The following is a 19,174-nucleotide window of genomic DNA, read 5'->3' as shown; positions in this document are numbered from 1 at the left end:
TCTTACTTCAATATTAATTTATTTCCTCTATCTCTAGATATTTGTTATTTACAATTAGATTCCATCTTTTACTAACGCCTTGTTCTTGGTTCACGATTTCCTCAAATTATTTGGTAAATCTTTCCACGGATGTGTTTTATTTTCTATATTTTCGAGTTAAATTTTTTTTTCGAGCAGAAAGTTGAAATTGTTTCGGCTTGGAAAAAAACGTATTTGACTCGAAAATATAGAAAATAAAACACATCCGTGGAAAGATTTACCAAATAGTTTTAGAATTTGTCGCCGATGGTGGAAAGTAGAGTGCAAACAATTAATCCGTGAAACACTAATTACTAAAGAGTACAAAATAGTGCTAATTAAACAATAGAAAACAATAGAATTTGCAAGAAATTCTTAAGACAGTTATATTGTTTGCACTCTATTTCCTTTTATCAAGAGATAATAAAAAACACTTGGAAACCTTCGCTGGGACAAAAAAACGCATTGCTCGCCTAGATATCAAATCACATGGTAACAACAATAACATCGTTTCGATAAAAAGTCTCTAATGTTATCGAAACCAAGGGTAAAGTTAAATTTTTTCTATATGGTCAGACACTTGTAGATAAATACATCAATAGCCCAAAAAACCCTTGAGAAAGAGATGATCAAAGCGTATAGTCTGACAGCAATCTAAAATTAGATTGATAATTTATTATCCTTCAAAAAAGAAGAATTGTTGATCATTAATAGATCTCATTTATTATTAATTATGCTAATAGCAACTGTATACTCTATGGTATGTATATTAATGTGAAATGTCTGCTGTTTGATTATTTTATATTTATTTGTTTGAAGATTTTATACAGAAAAAATTAAGAGTACAAAAATCAAATAAAGAGGTATGACAGTGAGTGAGAAATAATAAGCACGAAAAGACAAGAAAAGTATTTTTTAAAGCAGAGAGAAGATTAGTAAGTCAGAGAGTTAAGAAGCTAGAAAGAAAGGATGTATAAAAAAATTCTTTTTAAATCAGAGAGAAGATTAGTAAGTCAGTGAGTTAAGAGGCTAGAAAGAAAGGATGCTGGATGGTTAAAAGAAAAGTATTTTTTTTAATCAGAGAGAAGATTAGTAAGTCAGAGAGTTAAGAGGCTAGAAAGAAAGGATGCTGGATGGTTAAAAGAAAAGTATTTCTTTTAATCAGAGAGAAGATTAGTAAGTCAGAGAGTTAAGAAGCTAGAAAGAAAAGATAGATAAAAGAATTCGGGATCCAAAACTAAAAACAGTCGTAAAGATTTTTCTTTCTTTTCTTCGTGGCAAGATTTGTTGTCCAAAGTTCTGACTGCTTCAAGTGGAAGTCATGTCATTAAGATCGAATTTTAAGGTTTATTTATTGGTTTTTGTGAACAGTTGGACCCGAAATACGTCACCAGAAGTGACAGAGTAATTCAAAAGATGGATGAGAAAACGAAAGAGCTAGAAAAAGAAAGTGATTGAATGAGTAGGAGGCTATGTCAGCCTAGCCTCCCCCACAGCCGCTTTCAGTGTCGTCACGCAACGCTTTCTCCCCTGAGTAGGGGAGAAAGCGTTGCGTGACGACACTGAAAGCGGCTGTGGGGGAGACTAATGTCAGCCTTGTAATGAATAGTTACACCAACGGTTATCTTTTAGTCATTATAACAGCTGTGATACTTGATCTATCAACTATTAATCCTTTGTTACTGATTGGACCTGAATCAATTGTCAGCATATTTACATCTGTTCACGTCTTTGATATTAGACTTTACTTTCTAAAAATTTTTTTTGCTCGTTTGCTTGTTTCATTTTAAATTATACTTAAGTTATTTCACTTAACCCATGAGACAAAATGTAATAGCCCAGCTAAACATCTATTTCGCCAATATCCATGGATTCATAGTTAGAATAACAACGATAGAATGAAGTTGCGGTTTCTAGACTTTTTTCTCAGCGTTGCTCACTCATTCAAACCTAAGGCCCTAGCTAAACGAGGAAACATGTTTACCGCGCGCATGTTTCCTCGATGTTTCCCTGTTTAGCCACATGCGAAACATTGCTGCGCGCAACAAATTTTGCTTCCAAGATGCAAAAAACTGTTTTTGCTGTGCGGCAGAAACATTTCATGTTTCCAAGGCGCATGAAAACATTGTTTCCCGATGTTTCCTGACAGTTTTGCCACCTTAGGAAACATTTAGGGAAGCATGTTTCCTCTTTTAGCCAGGGCCTAAGAAACAAGACGGGGCACAAAGCTTAAACTGTCCCAAATTTTTAGAATACCATTCATTGGCAAGATCGATATTTTGGAAATTTTTCCAATATGAAAATGCGAAAATGGTGATTTCTTTTATAAAAACGAAATCTCCATCCCAATATTTAAGGCGGACTCGCCTATTTTGATTTGATGAGCTAGCAAACAACTTCAACAAAAAAATATCTGCATTAAATTCAAATTTGTTGATTGACAATGCCCCAATGGTAAGATCTAACCAACACCTAGTCTTATTTTCTAAATATATCGATAATATATTAAAATTCACATTTGCACTAGAGAAGACCTAGGGTGCTTACCATTTAAACCAATCCAACCGGTTGGAAATTCGTTTGCTAGTGCTAAGAAAAGAGCGAGAAAATTTGACTTACGACAAATGGTACACGCGTCTACCGAAAGAACCGAAAAGAGCGGGAAAAGTAGATTACCTCAATCGAGAGACCGTGTTTCCCGTAACTTTCCGATCGAAATGACGCAAACCATTTGGTTTTTCAACCGGATTAAAGGTAATTTTTTTGGGTGAATGGTAAGCACCCCTAGCCCACTTTTTCCCTTGAATGCTTCACACCGATTAGTGTGCACGTGTGGGTGAGCACTGTAGACTAGATTCTTTCGTTGACCCACAATTGGGTTAAGACTGGTTCTCACTAGCTACACAAAGCAGACGTAACTCCATGTTCTCAGTATGAAAAGAAGCGACGCAAGCGCAAGAGAACGAAAGATGTTGTTTTTCCTTCGTTGGCTTGCGCTTGTGCTTATGCTTGCGTCGGCTTGCGTCGCTATTGAAGCGCCAGGCTTAACTTTTCATTAACTTACGCTTAGCGTTCACATAACGAACATACAAAAAAGTCTTTTTTCTGTAATAAAAAAAAACTGGAATGAGAAGACTTAGAAACTCCAACCATTCTCATGCGCCCAGTCTTTTCTTTAGTTTAGAATATAAAGAAAGTTATTTATAGATTATTTATTGTATGTCCTTAACTCTCGGTGAGTTGTTGGTACGTCTTTGATTTAACAAATCTTGGGAAACAGTCTCTGTACATAAGGTTATAAATATGTTGTTGTGCAGGACGAAAGGTGTTTTCATCTGGGCTTGACATTTGCTTGTCGACTGCCGCTCGAATCTTCGCATCCAGGCTTATCTGTAAGAATATTAAATAGAATATTCAACGAGAGGGGCAGACCATTAGAAGCCCATATCTTATACTTATAAATTATTCATGCGTACATCATCCAACCAGGGTTTCTTATTTGTACCACGTGCAGTAGTTTGAATCCCCCATCAAATACGACCGCACCCATTTCAGAGTTCTAGTACTTTGTGTCAAATACGAGTTGCTGTATTCTATTGGGGTTTCAAAATCCTCGTGGAATTTCACGAGGGATTTTGAAACCCCAATAGAATACAGCAACTCGTATTTGAAACATTACTTCAAACCAGAATTTAACAGAATTTAAGGGTATCAAACGTGGCCTATTAAAATGGCTGCGAATTTTGGGGAAGTAGTTGAAATATCGCGCGCATCAAAATGAGTTGTAAAATGTCTTCAGAAAAGGTTGTGCATCCCCAGACTCTGTGTCTGCGAAACTGTCTGTGTACAGCGGCTTCTCACCCCTCCCTCCTTAGGGGAATCTTTTTTCCCCGTAGGGAGGAGAGGTGGAGAGCGGCTGTATACGGACTAGTGATAGACTAGCTGTTACCCGTTAAAAACATAACTAGAGTAATTTTCCTAAAACCGTGAAATCTATTAACTCTACTTGTCTACCAAGGAAATCCTTCTACTTGTGTCTACTTCGCTATTTAGAGCAATTTTCCTCAGACGGTGAAACAGTCTCTAGTAGTTAGAGTATAATAGTCAAGAAGGCACTAAAGAAAACAATGAAAATAAGATCTTCTAACTTTTATTAGTCTACGAACTATTTCACGGCGTGAGGAAAATCGAATAATGTTCTAATATTCAAAAGACGTGGCGTTGGTCTGTTGGCATTAATATTATCGACATGTTAACCAACCTCCCGCATCCTTTAGAAATGACTTCTCTTTTCTTAGTGATAATTAATCTTTTCCCATTTGAAACATTATCACGTACCTCAGTTGGAGAAAGTGTTGACACGTAGTCTTCATAAATCATGCGAGCCATTTCATTCCTTGTATTTACATCGCTAATATTGCGATACTCTTCCACAGCAATCCAGAAATTTAAATTTTCGTCTCCGTATTGTGTTCGAAGAAATTCTTGAAAAATATTAATGCCGTATTTATTATGGAGTAGAGCAGAGAAGTCTGTTTCCCATGTCTTTGCCTCCTCTGGAGTTGGCCTGAAATTAATTGATACCATTTGCATATTATTTATAGGTAATATTGCGTCTTTGTCGGCTAGTTTGGTTGAAAATATACAGTTTTCCGTATGGGCAAGAGAGCATAACTTTATATGCGCCGTAGTCTCAAAGCAGAACGGAATATATGTTTTTCCCCAAACGACGTCGATAGAAAACCGTATGGGCCTTTTTCACGCGGCAGCCATGTTGTTTTCAAAAATAGCCTACTTCCGAGACATGCTTCGCTTGTCACGCACAAAGGTTTCAATGTGAGGCTTCGTGCATAATGCTCAGTGATTCGTGACAGGAGAAAAGAATAAATTTAATTTAGCACTGAAACCTCGCACTGAAACATTTGTGCGCGACAAGCAAAGCATATCTCGAAAGTGGGCTATAGATTCCATCACGCGTAGCCTCGCATTCAAGTGCTCGAGAATAAATTCATACGGGTTAAAAAATATTTTCATTCTCATGAGAATAAAAGCATGGTCGACGAGTGATAAAGGTCCTTTAGCGACCACAAAACGGACAAAAGTTTTGTCATCGTGGTTATCCCGTCGCGCGATAATTCTGAGCCGACAACAGGGGAATGGCGATATTCATTAATATTTATTTGCTTTGTACATAGAAGAAAACCACAAAATCTGTATTGAAATTTTTGCGCAAACGAAAATGTTTTGGCCAAATGAAAGCGGAATAGACCTCTTTACCTAATGTTATGTTATTAATGCGTAATGTTTCCTCATTTCAGACCACGTGTTATTCCCTTGAATATCATTTCTTTGTTTAAAAGTTTTGCAAGAGAAAACACGCTGATGAATCTAAATACAACTCAACCAAATCTTATTCTCAAGAGAATGACACGTGGTCTGTAGTTGGAAAGCATTTATTTACGCTCAAACTATTCCAAAGCCAAAAAGTTCTATCGGAAAGGCGCGATGACACGGAGCAATTTTCTCAGGAACGCCGTCGTTGACACAAGTTGCATGGAGCATTGCAGCGTGTAACCTACAGCGCAATTTGAAAAATGTTGCGAGATGAATTGCAGCAATCGTTGCGAAAAGTAGAATTTGTTTATACTTTTGGCAACGATTGCATCTCCGTTGCACCGTGTGATCTCTTCAACTTGTGTCGCTTCGCTGTTGCAAGACAAGTTGCAGAGAAAATTGCTCCGTGTAATCGCGCCTTTAAGACCCTCGGTTTTTGTTCAAGATTTGTAACCAATCCCAATTGAGATCGATGGGATTCGGATTTCTCATTGCTGACGTGTTTTAAAGCGTATCATTTATACGCATCGAGGCATGTAATATGTGGTTTCTCTTTCTGTGAAAGCAATAATTAGCATTAACAGCAAATTCAAGAATGTCTTAGTCTTGTATGAATCAATGCGGTATCCGAATAGACTGACCGAATAACCCATCGGGACAAAATCGATCAATTCCAATTGCTGTAACAGGAAATAATACGGCTATGTCTATTGACTTACTTGACGGCTTCGTTGTCTTTGTCTTTGCTACACAACAACTTAGTCGTAGAACTTTGTTTTCTGCAAGAGAAAGAAACGAACGTCTTAGCATATACGATTTCCTTAATTAGAGTTCGTTCTACAAACATCTCGTGTTCAGCATTTGGCAAACTATGTATTCAATAGCAGGTTGCTATCTCGGCTATGCTCAGTATCATGCAATCGTGTTTACAACACGATAACTTATACTATCCGACACTAATTTAACCATACACTTCCCTGGTTGTCTACACTATAAATCACTGTATATTCCGACTCTGTACTATACTCTCTAAGTCTTGTAATGTTCGAAGCTTTGACTATACTAATTTTGCTCTGTAAATAATTTTACTTTTCCTTGCCGACCCTTCACTTTCGAACTTTATCTTACATTCACGGATTAATATCACTGAGTTTCTCTTACATTCCCATTCAAGAAGTGTTCGAACTACACGACGACAGCAGCTGACAGTCTTTCAGTTCTCTGTTAGTTCACAGTGAAATGAAGAATCACTTGTCTTGAGATAAGTACAGATGATGGTTCTTTTAGAGATCTATTTTTGTCACAAATTTCCTCTCGTTTTGTGACGTGATTATTCTGGTTTGTGGTTGAACAGTCAGAGTGACCAAATACCGGAAGATCATGATACGGCAAACCACGATTCTCTGTGCTCGGAAAAGTGTGACCACATAGAAAAAGATCACGTTACGGTAAACCACCATTCGAGAATAACGAAGGTCAATATAGACTACGTTCCTTTGTGCTCGGAAAAGTGTGACCAAATAGAAAAAGATCACGTTACGGTAAACTACCATTCGAGAATAACGAAGGTCAATATAGACTACGTTCCTCTGTGCTCGGAAAAGTGTGACCACATAGAAAAAGATCACGTTACGGTAAACCACCATTCGAGAATAATAATGTAGTCTACGTTCCTCAGTGCTCGGAAAAACGTGGAATTAAAAGCCGGAAGGGAGGAGATAGGAAATATGTGCAAAAGATTCGCAGATGTCATTAGTTTCGGTACCAGATTCTCGCGGGCACTCCCCATACGTGCCCAGAGTCCTCCAGCGTCTTCTTGCTTCGTAGTCAGCGCTCACCAAAACGACCCTGCCCTCGAGATTGCACACATTGGAGATGCGTGCCATCTATTATTCCAGTGAACATGGTTCAGGACGCGTGAGAAAGATCTATGGGGAGTTAAAGAGTTATTAGGAAGTAGGTCTCACCTGTGTCTACAACATACAAGCCAGTTTTGTTTTCTTGGTTGCTGTTGAACGGCCACTTCTTCTGGCACGACCTGGGACGAGCACCCACCCATTGGCTGAAACGAAATAGACGAGTCTTAGCTTGGAGCTCAATCACATCACTGAAAGTCGATAATCAATGAAGGGGGTTATAAAGGAGAGGGGAAAACATCTGAAATCCTTTAAACCACGAGAAATGAAACAGCCGCCATATTGATTAATCTAACAAGAGAAGCTAATGTAGAATGCTTTGTATAGTCAACTGGACATGGCGGCTGTGATGAAATATGCACCCTTCCATGGCCAAGAATTTACAAACCTCTTGTAGCTAGTCATAAGTGAATAAGTTCACTACCAAAGGGAGTGCTAGCTAAGAAACGGTAACCGTATTTATTTGAGATTTTGCTCCCAGGCTGGTGCTTCACAACGTACTCATGGTCCCCTTCAAGGTACATTGCACAAATTTTAAATCAACCCCTTTAAAACCATTCCACAATCAACCCATTAAGAAATCATTGCTAAAGGCCAGACACTAAGGTTGGTTACCGCCAGAGTTTCTTCACGTCCTCAGTGGTTCTTCATTACGTCACTCCCTTCGACACGGTGAAATAATATGAAGAAACCGGACTGCGATATATCTACTTTTAACATTTTAAAATTAAAATTGCTAGAACTACGTTTTCTCATTAAAGCGCGGATGCTGTTTCTGTTATCTCATTAAAATACCATTCAACTGCTATATATATAATGACAAGAAGCCATTTAAGTGTCTGAGAACTTGAAAATGAAATCCTGGCTTCAAAAATAGAAATTCAATACGATTATCTAATGAATACGTTCAACATCCCACGTTTTCTTCTACCGCCGGCCTTTAATAATACAATGCAATGGAGGTTTCACAGCTAGTCCTACTGATCGAGCTGTACTAGCAATCCAATTATTACCAATTATATTTTTACTGCATAAGCCTCTTTTAATTGAGTTGAGATATGATTGCGCATGTGCAGATATTTTCAACATTTGTGCCAAATTAGGCGATTCTTTGATCCAAGAAAAACCATCTGATATAGTAAACAAATTAAGCATTTGAATCCTTAATACATTAATACTGCTCAGAATTTATGGCCTTTTTCCCTACAGGAGTTAAATTTTTATAATCACTTCCGTCTAAAAACAGTTTCGTTCGTGGTTGAAGTGTACTATATCCGTCCCAATGCTTACAGTGCTATAAGTTCGTATTCAGACAGTCAGATATGTTATTTTAATTCATAGCTTATAAGTATAGTTTTACAAGTTAGCCAGTTGTTTTTCTTTTCTTTCAGTTTTTTCCTTCTTCTTGTTTGTTTTTGTGCATGCATTTGAAAACTCGATAAGAAATCCCAGTATCGCTAAATCGCATTTCAATCTTGCTATATCTTTAGTCGCGCCATTATTTTCTTATGATTCGGTTTCAATTAGTCCCACGTTTTACTAAATATAGAGATTCGTTTCGTAAGTTATATATAAGCGGCTGAGAATGTTTCTCTGCTTTGCCAAACAAAAACTTTTGACTAGGTTCAAAAACCATAAATACAAGATCAACAATTATCAGGAAGAAAAGGTGTTCAACTTACCTAGCTAGGCTGTAGACGATTGTTTAGTCCTTGAAAAAAAGTCGCAAAACTTCGAATTTTTGAAAGCGCTATCAAATCAGTGTGAAGCAGGGATTTTTTTTATTTATTCAAAAATACATTTAGAATAGTTAAATTATTATTTATTCTACTTGGCACCTTATTTTATCTCGGCAAATGATTAGAATTGAAAAGTAGATGGTCAGAGACAGAAGAATTTATTTCATTCAACAACAGACCATCGAGATTTACTTCAACTGAGATTACCACTATTCTATTTCCATGCAAAGAAAAATTCATGCAAATCCCTAGGCAAACAAAGTTGCTTTCCTTCATTATAAACTGCCACCAAACTCATTATTCAGAGCCTAAGCTTTGTCATAAATGTTTAATGGAAAATATATTCCTGACATGTAAGTTAGAAGGCATCGAAAAGCGCGCTCGGTCCGATCTGCTGAAAATGCCTCCCAAAAGGCATTATATTCGGGTAACTTGTAAGTTAACCAATAAAATAAAGCTGATGACTAACTTCGAGCAATGAAGAAAATATAGCAAGGGACTCTAAGAAGAGTCGTATTTTTAATCTACGGACTTGCTTTGTAAACACTATTTGTAGTTTATCTGCAGCTAGGCGACAGTCTTCCTCTAAATTCAAACAAACCACGAGATTTAGGAATCTTAAACCCTCGTTAGAACCACGAGTTGACTTTCATTCGTTTTTAACGTCGAACAAACTGAAAAACACTTCGTTTTCTTAAGCGTATTTTTAAACATTGTGCAACTGTTTGCTCAATTCTGTCGTCCTCTTGAGCCGGTGAGAAGGCTCAGTTCTGTGTTTTTCATTCATTGATTCATTCACGTTTTTCATTTCAATAACATTACATCCAACCACCCTACTCGGAGATTTTGGGAGTTCAAAATGGTGTTGTTGATTAAGTAAGATAATTGTTGGATACAATCTAAAAATTAAAACTAAAAGCTGCCTAGTTTCGCCATCGATAAGCAAGAAAACTATTTCAAATTTATAAGGCTCTCATTGCGACCTTGTATGTGTATCAATGAACTTTCCCCGCTTTAGATTTTACCACAATATTATAAAAAAATGTTATTATCAAATAAGACGACTTCAAATCCATCGCTAAAGTCTATTCGCAATAATAAGGAATATATATATATATATCTTTCGTTGTACGCTTTCGATTTCAGTAATGCAATCAACTCGATCAACGGACGAATCATTTTTAGTACAACATTGATCTAGAATGGAGTAAAAAAGATATGTCGTTTCCGTCTCAAAACGAATCAGTCAATCTATTAAAAAAAACTTAGAACTGTTATGACCCTTAAGATAGATGAAAGCCTTGAAGGTATAAAATGTACATCTATTTACAGAATAAGATAACGTTCTATACAGACCTTGAATTTTCGCCTGTCCTAGACGAGTATCATTCCATTTGCGCGTTGTATGTTCACTATGTCCCTTAATCCATTCCTTCTGAACCCAGATATATTCCTAGGGGAAACTCAACTACCCCTACAGTCTTCCTTTTTCGAAGCCTTTATTGAACTTTCGACATCTGTGCCAGCGAAATGGTATCTCAGAAAAGTACCACAGTGTACGAACCAGCACAACCTCGTTCGCATGAACAGGAAGACAGTTATACACATCACCAAAGCGTTTCCATGACGACCCTAGAGTTGTGGAGTTTTTATATTTCAAATGCAAAATACAGCGAAATAAAAGGACAAAAATAGGTGTGGATTTATCAGGAACCATTAAGAATCTGCCAAAGGGTTATTTAAAAAGCAATAATTTCATTCAAATTAAACGTTGGATTGGAATTTCAAGTTTTGCAAATATCAATAACGCATTGAAGGCCTAATTTTTTTGAATTTCCATATTCATTTTGCAGACGCGATGTCAGGAAATATTGAATTGAAATAAATATTAATAGAGTTCTCCGTTAAAACGCTCGTCGTTAGTTCATCCAAAAGAGACTAATTTCAGTATTAAAAAGAAAATGCTTTTTTGTGTGTGTGAAAATAAGTTATATATAGGACAAGATAAATTTATATAAGTAAAAAGGTTTCAAATGAGAATGACTCGCTGGCGCAGCTGCTAAAAGCCCCGTCATTTGAATGTCAAACACCGACTTCACCGTCCTGTTGCCATAACAACCTTCAAAAAACTTCATTTTTCACACAGCCTTTTCATGTAATTATTTCATATCAATTTAGGCCGCATAATTATATAAAGAAAAACAATATATATAGTCTTTTTGTTGTAGTGTTGTATTGCGCAAAATAAAGATCTCGATATATTCGCCATCGTTCGTTGCCAATCACAACTGAATACTTATGGATATTTATAGACAAATATTGTTGTTTGCCGAAGCAGTCATGTTATTTATTTATTTATTTTATTTAAAAGCTCAAAGATAAATTTCAATTCCATCAAGATGTCATTAAAACAACCTCGGCACAACACATGACAAAAGAAGCAAGCAATGACTCTTGAGTGATAGTTGGAGTATAACTGTTTTTCAATAATAGAAAAATTACCCAAATCGTTTTAAGTAATTGATTTTTAGATTTACTTACAGAGTCTATATTTTCATGTCCTCGGCATGACTAGAAACCTCACATACAAGTTTATTACGGTAGGAGTGTGAATCCGGCGCTCTGTATACAATCCACTGACTGGATGAATATGCAGTGATTTTCTTAGCCTTAGCTTACATACAGCTGCAGCTTTCGTTAAAATTTCAGTGGCAATATATACCCAGGATCAGTCAGTGCGTCAGTCTGTAGAATGTAACTTTTTGGGTTTTCAGAACCGAAGGAAAAGATTTTGCTTTAATCGTTATACATGTACTGCTCCAACGCAAAGTGTTCTATGAGAAACAAGTACGAAAACTAAAAAATTTAGGTACTGAATTCACAGAATTGAATCAACTCCGCTTTTTACATTTTTAACTAAACTGAAACTTAACTATAGAATTGTTTTTTTTTTTAAACTTTTAAATTAAATTAGCGTTATGGAAACTGAAGGTACTTCAAAACCCAAATATTTAAAAAATGAACAAATAATGCTATAATACTTCCTACTAAGAGGAATTATTACAAAGATCCTGTTAACTCTCTATATTGATATCACAAGATCTTATGTTGACTTTCCTTCTATGCTATTTTACATCGAAGAGATTACGAAATAGAAAACTAAATATTTTTTCCCCAGACATGATATTGATCTTACTGGTGAAAAATCATCTTTACTCGTAGGGACACAATCTTCATTACTTCGACTTTGTATTCACTGGCTCGTTAATTAAAAAATGGAAATTGAATTTTCGATTGTATCTACTTCTACCTAATAGGACTATATTTCAATCGTACGTTATTTCTTTACCTTTTGATTGGGGATTTCCTAATCTTCGAACTCTATCATCGGCTCGGCGCTGCTGTCTTTAGTAACGATCAATGTTTCTCTTGGAAACGGAGTCATTAGCAGTAAGTGAAACAGAAGGACCGAGAAATGATAAAGAATAGTGTTGACAAGGCTTGATAGCATGTCAAATTAACAAAGGCAGTGTCTCTTAGGAGAAATATGATTTCAGTCTGAAGAGACAAGAAAAAAGGAATGACACTTTTATAGACCCTCAAGAAATAATTAATGCCCAATAATGATAATAATAAACCGGGTGTAAGCTTTCTCATGACTGAAGCATTCTTCGGAACATCTTCATTCACAGCTTGTCCTCCAGGCCGGACAGAAATTCGTTTTGAAATATCATCTTTTGTCTGGGAAACAATCTCCAAGAACTTGCTGTCAAAAAGTTAATTGACTTTTTTTGTTTTGTAGATTTTGACCATAATATCTTGACTGCGTTTGAAAATATAAACCAATATCGTTTCCAGAGACCACGTTCCTCTTGGTCAGCACCGAGAAACTCGTTGCTTAGTGATGACCAAGAGGAATGGGCTCTGGGTACGACATTGAATGCAATCCCCCTCACTGACCAATCACAGTTAAGTTATTTCATTAATAGAGCTGAAGAAGGGTAGGGAGGGGAGGCAGAGGTTAGTTTTCTACTACAGTAAAAAAATAAGAAACCACAATCTAAGAACCTGTCAGGCTGAAAGTTTCATTTTAAGCACCCTTCACATAAGAACCATTTCAGGCTGAAATCTCAAAGTAGGTTCATAATTTCCAAATATAAACGGTCAATCTGTTTTATTTTCTTGTAAATAATAAAATACATATAATAAAATAGCATGAAAATGTGTGAAATCTTTAATGTACAAAATGCCACGCCCACCAATACAAGCACTCTTTTTCTTACCAAAAATTAAGAACCCATTTAAAAACCTAGATAGCCTGATTTCAAGTTAAGCATCATTTATATAAGAACCTGTTGAGGCTGACTTGGAAAAATCTAGGTTCTTATACGTAGGTTTTACTCCATTTCGGTAAATTTTTATATGATTTACTTTTAAGTTTGTAACTGAATCTTTTTTCAATTACTAAGGTTTTCAGAGTTCTACTTTGTGCTCGATTAACGACATTTCGTTTTTATTCATTCAGCACGGTGTACCGGTGGAGAGGGGGAAGGGGTGGGGGATAAGGTGGGGAATCTGCTGGTTCTTGATACGTACCTATAACCATTTGAAAAAAAACCCGTTAAGTAATAAACCCAGGTCTAGGTCGGTGAATACTACTAAATACAATTTTGCTTTTTCAATGAAATGTTTTCAGCTTTTATCGCGAAAAATAGGATGAATTTAATGAAAGCCAAATGATAAAGGGGACCCAAGTGTAATAGTTTCTAACATAGTTGGTAACAATGGAATCTGTTGGACAACGTTTCTTCAGAATTTTTAAGGTAGTTTTTTATTTTAGAAGAAACTGAATGACGAGCTTTTATGACAATTTGCTCAGAAAAAGTTTGTTGTAAGGCCAATTAATCCCACGATGCACCACACGCTCGCAGTTCAAGTCCACGTGATGATATGGTACAATTCTAAATATTCATAGTCAGCTGATATCAATAAATACCAAAAACGACCTGCCGGATTACTCATTGAATGACGCTTTTTGTTAATTCAGAACTCCTATATAAAGTTTATTAAAAGATAATCATTTTATTACTGACGTAATTTCTTTTCATTAGCGTTGTTCAGTCAAGCCTCAGCTAGTGCATGTGATAGGAACTTGGAGTAAAATTTGAATCAGGATCGCAAAGGGATGACTGCAGGAGCGGCGACTGTTGTTTTTGTAGCTTTTGTCATTGGACTCGTCGGAGTGTTGGCGTTTTTTCAAGCATATTATATTGGAAAGTGTTTCAAGGCTGGACAACCTCAGGAAAACGGACCTCAAATGACCGATTGTATTGTATGATGCATGCTTACGGGTTGGCAAGATACCCTTTGCAACGACGACAAACTATTAAACTGATAGCTGATGGAAAAAATCGATCGGCATTTTAGCTGCTCGTAATGAGGAAAAACTACCACTTTTTTTCTGGGATACAAAGCAATTTGGGTGTGCTTACAAACATGGCATTAATAATTGGATGATATAGCGACAAGCCCAGCAAAATATTTGGCGGCTCTGGGTCGTCAACCTATAATTTCCTGAGACTGTAGACACAACTAATGATTTTCATGGGCCTTAAATTGAAAATTCTACATACGATAGATTATATCGGCGTTTATTTGTGAGGCGATTTTTGAGTTATTCATAAGTATCTTGATTACTGAGCTAGCTCGAAAAAATTAACTCTCGACACCACCTGCCGATCTCAAGTCTTTTTTAAACTGGAAACTAATTTGAAAAAAGGTAAAACTTGATTATTCTGCTCAGTTGAGTACCACGATTGTCGATAGAAAATATAGCTTTTTTCCTATTAATCTCATCATCTCAATTGCAACCTTCACCTGTTCTTCTAACCGCAAAATTCAGTATTGCTAATTTTCCCCATGTATCTTAAGTGTGTAGCGGAGGAAAATGACCCTAGACAAATAAAATAGATAATCTGGAATGAAAAACAAAAATCCCCCGACACATAGATAATCTGAACTGATGGTTTAACAGAAGAATTTCGCTTGTCATACCCAAGAACACAATTTCTTCAATTTCCGTTCTAATCTTTTTAATTTAAGGATCCATAGTTTCTAGAGGACTGACTTGTTTAATTGAGATGTTTTGGCAATAATTTTCCCACCTGCTGAAAGCAACAAAATATTACCATAAACAATAGTTAATCCGGCTTTCACACCATCACTGCCCGCCGCAGCTGGTGAAGGAATAACATAAGCAAGAAATAAAATACGACATCCTGGCCCTACTCAGACCCAAGTTCGATATTTTTTTAAATTCAGACTTAATTGCGAGTCTTTAGTCGTATGGTACTTTATGTATATGGTACAAACACGTGGATCTCCAATGCAAATACATATAGTTAGTAAAACTAAAAAAATGTACAGTGTATACAACGTTCCTACCTTTCGACAATAATAAGAACATTTTGGTAGAAACTCTATTCAGTTTACTACTTAACAACAATAAATTTATTCTGGAGAGCCTGGATACTGTGCTAAAATTTTGATATCTCAAACATGGTTGTAAATGGAATAGACCCATTTCTCAAGGTTGCGTGCGCATCCAAATTTATGGAACTTGACGTCAACGAAACCAGAACATGAGTATTATCAGGCATTGCTAAGAATATTTTTCGATAAGAGTTCATAAAGCTGACTTTCTCCTCTTTAAATGTAAAACTGTCTTCTCAATTTTACTGAATTTGCGTTTTTCAGTTTTGTGGCCCTTCAAGTTGGATGCGCACGCAACCTTGAGAAAACGGTGTATTCTTTCCAACACGCTTTTCAATGTGTTATTGAGCCATAAAAATTGTAAAATCAGCTTTATTAAGAGCTTTTTATTTACTATTGATATTGCTTTAGTTTCAACGAGACTTAAATGTTTTTTAGCTTAAACTTTCTTCTATGTCATGTGTTATAATAATAATAATAATAATGATAAAAATTAAATCTTTAAATACATTTAAATTTTGAATTTAAATTTAATACATGATATTTAATATATAATACTGTATGTCTATTCATTTAGTCGTTTGCCGAAGAAAAAAATGTATATATAAATAAAGTTTAAATCCCCAACAGTTTTCTTGCCTGTGTGTATGAGTCATTAATTCGTCTGTATAAGATCGAGTTTACGTCGTACGGCGGCATCTCTGCTTAAATTAACATGAAATGGCTATTCTACATGAAAGACCCTTTTTGCATTGTTGATCGTGTACTATGCATTCTGGCCTTTAATGAACAAATTCTTTTGGGACTTAGAAAGAAAAAAATATTTTCGTATACGCTCGTCAACTTCAAGCATGATACACTTAAGATTAAAAAGACGGATACTCACCTTTCAAATGCGGTCGTCGACTTGAGTGTTTAAAAATTCTAGCTTCACTTCCAGCTGAAACTACCGCCACAATTTAGCAACCTAGCTATGATTAAATCCCATAAGATAAGTCAGGGATAAGCCTTGAGATTTTAAATCGAAGTTACAGTGTATAAGGCGGAATAGAGCGAGGAAAAATGATGATGCATTCCTTACAGTAGCTGTACGTGATAAGATCGTGATGCTTTAGAGCAATAAAAGAGTGAAATGATACATTTTCTCAGACCAACTGCCGCCCATGTCATCGCTTCATCGAGAGATGCTTTATATATCATACTTCAACGATCTAATTTAGCCCTTGAATTGCCCTTCGCAATTAACTCTAATCATTGGTAAACTAAAAATATTCTTTTGACGTAAAGAGGTTTAATTAGTGTATTCTATTCCCACTTTAGTTCAGTGCCGGCAATATTTTGTCATTTTCATTTTCTTGTTGTTCTTTTTCCTCTATTTGTTTTTTAAATCATCGAATAACCTCGACAAGTTTTAACAGATTAGAAAGAACAGTTTGAGAAATGTTAATGACATAGGTTGAATCTTAATTGACCTACGAACCGACCGGCATGAATGATTTATACAGCGCTTAGTGGCGGAACGTAGGGTTTTAGGATAACGAAACGGTAACGTAATAAAAATACTAACTTAATTCTAGTGTGTTTTATATAATTGCTTATTAAAGCCGTGGTTAGACCGGCTTGTTACACCATAGTTAACTATGGTTACACACGCTAATTGCAATCGCTGGTTTCGATGCTCTTCTAGATCGATACATTTGTTTGCTGTATTTATCCTTTTCTAACTTTGTTCGTGTAAATAAAAAATCATATTGGTGTAACTTGAAAATAAGTAAATATACAGGCAAAAATTTGGCATTTTTAACGAAAATTCCGTGGCGTATTTTCTCTTATTAATTTGAACGTTGTATATTCTTTGGCTCACAATCTTATTGGGGTAATGAGCGGTTTTAATCATCTAAAAATCAGCCTGGGCGGGGACAAACCCGGTTCGTATATGCAAGTGCCGCGATAACAGTTTGCAACCCCCCCCCCCCTCCCCTCCCCGTGTGCGATAAAGAAAGTTCAAAATCTAGGCATAACTAAATCCGTGCAAAAATTGCCTCTTTTTTTCAACAAGCCTCATAACCATACTTTCCAATTAAAACAATTTCTGGATACGCCTATGAGAATATCACCGAATTAATTGCCTATGGCGACCAATTTGAATAACTATTGTTCTGCACTGACTAGTGACTGACTAGCCTCTTCAATATAATAGAAACGTTTTCACGTGTATGAGAGGCTATAGTCAGTCGTAAGTCAGTGCAATACAATTGTTATTCAAATTGTTCGCCACATACATTTCGATTCGGTGTATGTAATATAGGTTCTCAGGTTCTCGAGGTTACTGCCGTTTTACATGATTCAAACCTGAGTGCAACAATTAAGGATTTTCTAAAAAGATTCATAAATAATGCAGAATGTTTAAAACGTTTTCTTTTTCTTTTCCTTTTTTTTTTTTTTTTTTTTGATAATCAATAATAAATACTGGAATTAATGAGCAAAAAGTATTCCGCTCCCACCTCGATAATTCTTAGAGTTTTTTTTGGTAACCGCATGTCATTGCCGTCTGTATAGCATTTCACGGTTTGTGCGCAGTGTCGTCTGCGACGGTGGAACGATCTAGTGTGCTGCAGTATCCCAGCATCCTGATTGGATGATATTGGTTGCGCACGGTGATTGGTTCAACGGTTGTTCCTTCCCTGCGCGAGTACTTCATGTTACAGTGCAGTGCAGTGCAGAGCTTGAATTTATTCTGCACACATATTCACAAGCTAAGTTTACATTATGAATTACAGAAAATAACTCTTAAATAAAAGGAGAAAAGAAGACAGATAGCTATATAGCGAGATTACAATTAAGTCAGTGCGCAGTTTCGCATCCCACATGGAAAAGATCGAGTATGCGTTCAAAGCCATCAGCGTCACAATCAAAAGTTTGAGTTTGCTAATTATAGCAATGGGTTAATCATCTACGGTCTAGGGGCCGACTAGCCTCTCCCTTAGGCTTCGGTCGAACTTCCTGATCAGTCTGTAATTCTTCGGATAGCTTTGTCGGGGCCGAAATCTCCGGCGTAGTCGTAAATGCTTCGCGCTGCCATACGACGGTTCAGCACTCGATGTCTGGAAGTGTGGTCCTGTTTTAATAAATGAAAAAGTAAAAATCCTAAAATCATGTTCTCATAGACGATTAATTTTGAAATAGAGCAATTCAAGTGTTGATTCTTTTGTCCAGCAAACTTAAAATGAGCCGGCGGCTGGAAGACTCTAGGAGCACAAGGAACTGACACCTCATCAGAAATGCGAGTTTGGGATGGATCCTGGTTTGCAGTTGTCGAGGCGAGGCTCATCGCTCTTCACTCCTTGTCATCGCCGACTGCGTGCCGTCAACATCACGCTGCTCAACATGCATGTACCAGTCTTCGCTCTATTTGCTGGCAATTGAACTACTTGCAACTACTCCGACGAAGGACTAGCGTCCGAAACGTCAGTAAGCTTTTTCATATTTTCACGGTGTAAAATTTACCCTTTTGTCATTACTGTTGCAATAATAATGCTTTGATTGAATAGTCGTTACTTAACCTCAGCCGGAACTGTCATATCACAGAAAAGGACTGATAGAAGCCAACTGCGTGTGAATAAACCCAAACTCAACCTAACCGACAACCCTCCCAATTTCCAGTTTTTAGCGATT

General features: G+C 36.5%; 1 protein-coding gene across 4 annotated transcripts; it reads right to left on the bottom strand.

The window, feature by feature from the left end:
• LOC116297788 (regulator of G protein signaling 19) lies at positions 1-16,578 on the bottom strand. 4 transcript variants are annotated; one of them, XM_031706081.2, is made up of 5 exons: positions 16,386-16,578; positions 7,320-7,414; positions 6,072-6,131; positions 4,357-4,585; positions 1-3,408 (listed from the first exon to the last, which is right to left on the bottom strand). In XM_031706081.2, exons 2-5 carry the CDS (start codon positions 7,409-7,411, stop codon positions 3,244-3,246), a joined length of 546 nt encoding a protein of 181 aa, XP_031561941.1. In that variant the 5' UTR covers positions 7,412-7,414; positions 16,386-16,578; the 3' UTR covers positions 1-3,243. The 4 variants fall into 4 exon arrangements, with proteins under 4 accessions (XP_031561941.1, XP_031561940.1, XP_031561939.1 ...); XM_031706080.2 differs by lacking the exon at positions 16,386-16,578 and adding an exon at positions 12,357-12,497; XM_031706079.2 differs by lacking the exon at positions 16,386-16,578 and adding an exon at positions 10,364-10,588.
• Between the last annotated feature and the right edge of the window lie 2,596 nt (positions 16,579-19,174).

Source organism: Actinia tenebrosa, unplaced genomic scaffold (assembly GCF_029948245.1).
Source record: "Actinia tenebrosa isolate PJP-AT-01 unplaced genomic scaffold, QUT_ActTen_1.0 PGA_scaffold1__47_contigs__length_23844297, whole genome shotgun sequence".
Classification (NCBI taxonomy): Eukaryota; Metazoa; Cnidaria; class Anthozoa; order Actiniaria; family Actiniidae; genus Actinia; species Actinia tenebrosa.
Note: the sequence above shows the minus strand (reverse complement) of the source record. Positions and strands in the feature narration are given on the sequence as shown.